Genomic DNA, 3509 nt, shown 5'->3' with positions numbered 1-3509 from the left:
AGCAGCTTTGGTTGAACTGGGTACCTAAAAGCAGGGGGGGGGGAGGACGGGAGCGAGAGAAAGATGAAGCCAAGACTAAAGTTTCTGATCAAGGCTCAAAGCTTAATATTTAGCACTGTATTTATATCAGACCACAGACCCATCCTTTGCTTCAGCTGGACTAGGTTGCAAAGCAAGCTCAGCCTGAAGTCTGCTCCTGTAGGAAATTACAGGTGAAGCAAGGCAGAAGACTCCACCTAAGCAGGCAGAAAACTCAACCTGGGTCATTAATGTCCTACTGTGACAAACACTTAAGGTTTATTTAGCCTGATCAATGAAGAAGGAAGGGCACAATGATTACCATCTATAATAGTACACTATAGTTAGAAAAAAACCTTGGTAGTTCATCACAAAAGCATACCTATCAACAAATTGAATTCCCTAACTAATCTTTATATGTTCGTGTCATTATTTACTCTTTAGTATGTAGTAATATATGTACATGAACAGAATTTATCCTTATAAATTCAAGTATTGGAGCTAGGGACAGAGTGCTGTCTCAGTAGGCCAGATTTATACCCTGATCTCCAGAATTTATGTAAGTGCAAAGTAGTTTTTAGCCACCAACTTGCAATTCCAGCCTTGGAAAGTGGAGAAGATGAGGAACCTCCTGAACATCCTGCCTGGTAAGATTATGGATATGAAGTTAATTCAGAGATGCCGCCTCAGAGATTAAAGTGGAAGGCTGATTGAGGAAGATTTGTGTTATCAATCTCCTTTCTGAACAAACACACACACATATTTTCCTACGCACCCTCACACATATGCAAACATAATCATGCACATCGCACACACAAAGATACACAAAAATATAAAATCTCAAATATTTAATTGAGTGTGACTTTACTGTGATCAACTGTAAGCATTACACAATGGAAATGTTAGCATTACAAAATGAAGACGACTCTTCTATTAGGATATAGAGATAGAACATATATCGCGCAGTAGTGAGCATCGGCATTACTTTAAACCCTGCACATAACACTGAGTCCTATGCTAAAATCTTTGTATTCAAAATCATCTATTTCTATTTTTTTTGTTGAAAAAAATTCATATGGTATATTCCTCACCAAACTTTTCCCAGATCCTTCTTTCCTCTTTACCCACTCAAATCCACGGCCTTTCTTTCTCTTTTTAGAAAACAGACCTCCTTTATACAAATATATTTTGCTGTAGTCAGGAAAAATATTGAACTGTATTTTTAACTTAGAAATTATGTGTCTCTCTAGATTATTGACTGTAACTATACTGCCAGAGGAAGGGTAGTAATATAAAATGACTAAATTTATTGTGAAATATCTGTGGATTTTCATTCATTGTGAAACATTTGTTTACTTTAAATGCCTTCATTTAATGTTATTATGGATCTAAAAAGCAGAAAATAGTAGGTAGTATAATGCATTTTAATGTACAAAACCCACTATAATATTAATAGTATTGTAGTAAGATGTGTGTTCTTAAGTAAATTTCATGTACTTACATAAGCAACTAATTTATGATAAAAGACCTAAACTAACATGTGTATATCATTAACTTATTTAAAGAATTCTGAACGTATGTTTATATTCAGAATGTGAAAGGATTTCTTGAAGATAGACAAGGATAAAATAATGTGTCTAATTGTACCTACTATACAGCTTTGTCATTACACATATAAATTTATTATTAGGATGTCAGAAATAATGTATTTTTTTCTTTGCAACTAGTTTTGCTTTTTAGTCTTTCCATGTCTAAAGAGGGAGTAAATATGTTAATAAATACACTGTGGAATAGTCAAGTAAAATAATCCCACTGTGTTTAAATACTTTATTAAATAAAAATTTCACCATGATTTAAAACTTAGAGGACATTTTAGAGACAAATTCAATACAATAAATATCATAGATGTTCTCATTAATAACAAAACTTGTTATTTATCTCCAAAAGACATAATGTTCTCTCGTATTTATTTAGATTTTAGACAGCAGATATACTTAATGTTTTATTTAATGATATTTAAAACAGAGTTTAAGTTAATTTTTAAATTAAATTACACACCAAATTTTTGACTTTCAAATGTGTTTCTTTGTCTTAAAAAATAAATATTGAGAATAGAACTTCTAAACAAAAAAATTAGAATTTACTGACTTAATGTAAATCTTTCTGCGTGAAAGCTGGCTGATAAATAGGACAGAAATTTTACTACTCTGGTATTAACATGAGAAAGATTTCATCTCTATGGCTCTCTTTGCAGCTTCTTTCACCTCTTTGTTCCTGAGACTGTAAATCATGGGGTTTAACATGGGAATCACCAGTGTATAGAACACCGACACCACTTTCCCTTGTTCTACAGAATACTGGGAGCTTGGCTGAATGTAATTAAAACTTAAGGTACCATAGAAGATAGTCACAGCAGTCAGGTGAGAAGCACAAGTGGAGAAGGCTTTTTGTCGTCCAGAAGCTGAGCGTATTCTCAAAATAGCCAGAGCAATGAATAAGTAGGATATGAACACAATCAAGAGAGTACCAATGGCAATAACTCCAGAGAAGATCAAGAGCAGAAATTCATTCATGGAGGTGTCAGAACATGAGAGTATCAGCAGCGATGGTATGTCACAGAAGAAGTGACCCACTATATTAGGCCCACAAAAAGACAGCTTACTCAAACTTATGGTGTGTGTCAAAGAGTTAATAGTTCCACCTATGACTGACCCAATGACCATCATGGTACACTTTCGCTTAGACATGGACACAGTATACAGCAATGGGTTAACAACTGCCACATAACGATCATAAGCCATCACTGACAGCAAGAAGCCTTCGGTGGTAACCAGCACTCCGAAAAATAAATGTTGCATGATGCAGGCAGAGAAGGAGATGGTTTGTGTTACTACCAAGAAACTAATCAACATTTTTGGTGCAATAACTGATGAATAACAGGCATCTACAAATGATAGGCAACTGAGGAAAAAGTACATTGGTGTGTGGAGTTTGGGAGTAATGTGGATTAAGAGAATCATGCCCAGATTTCCTAACAAGGTAACAGCATAAACCACCAGAAATAAAACAAAGAGCATCATTTTCAGTTCAGCACGATCAGTCAGTCCTAAAAGAATGAACTCAGTAACAATTGTACAGTTCTCAGTAGCCATCCCCTTTTTTCAAACCTGAGGAGGGAAGGACAAGGGTTTAAGAGTATAAAAAGAAGAACTTGGTGTTTATTAAATTAAAGCAGAGATATCACATGGTTTAATACAAATAACAAATAAATGTTGGTTCATTTATATACAGAATAGGAAGGACAGAGGAGAGTCAAATAATAGCTACAAGGTTTTCTGATTAAAGCCTCAAGAAACCATATTATTTTATACTTACCTATATTTTTGAAAAATATAGTATTTCCTCCTTTCTGACAATGGTCCCCATAAGAACCATATACTAATAAAATTCCTAGGTCTAAGCATGAGAAACACGCTGTGATTATGGTTGCC

At 34.4% G+C, this 3509-nt stretch overlaps 1 protein-coding gene across 1 annotated transcript; it reads right to left on the bottom strand.

Annotated features, from left to right (window-relative positions):
* Positions 1–2231: 2231 nt before the first annotated feature.
* On the bottom strand, positions 2232–3170 carry LOC110319306 (olfactory receptor 1052). Its single transcript, XM_021194800.1, has one exon. It carries the CDS (start codon positions 3168–3170, stop codon positions 2232–2234), a length of 939 nt encoding a protein of 312 aa, XP_021050459.1.
* Positions 3171–3509: the final 339 nt, after the last annotated feature.

This window comes from Mus pahari, chromosome 3, assembly GCF_900095145.1.
Source record: "Mus pahari chromosome 3, PAHARI_EIJ_v1.1, whole genome shotgun sequence".
Classification (NCBI taxonomy): Eukaryota; Metazoa; Chordata; class Mammalia; order Rodentia; family Muridae; genus Mus; species Mus pahari.
This window is presented reverse-complemented; position numbering and strand designations above follow the sequence as displayed.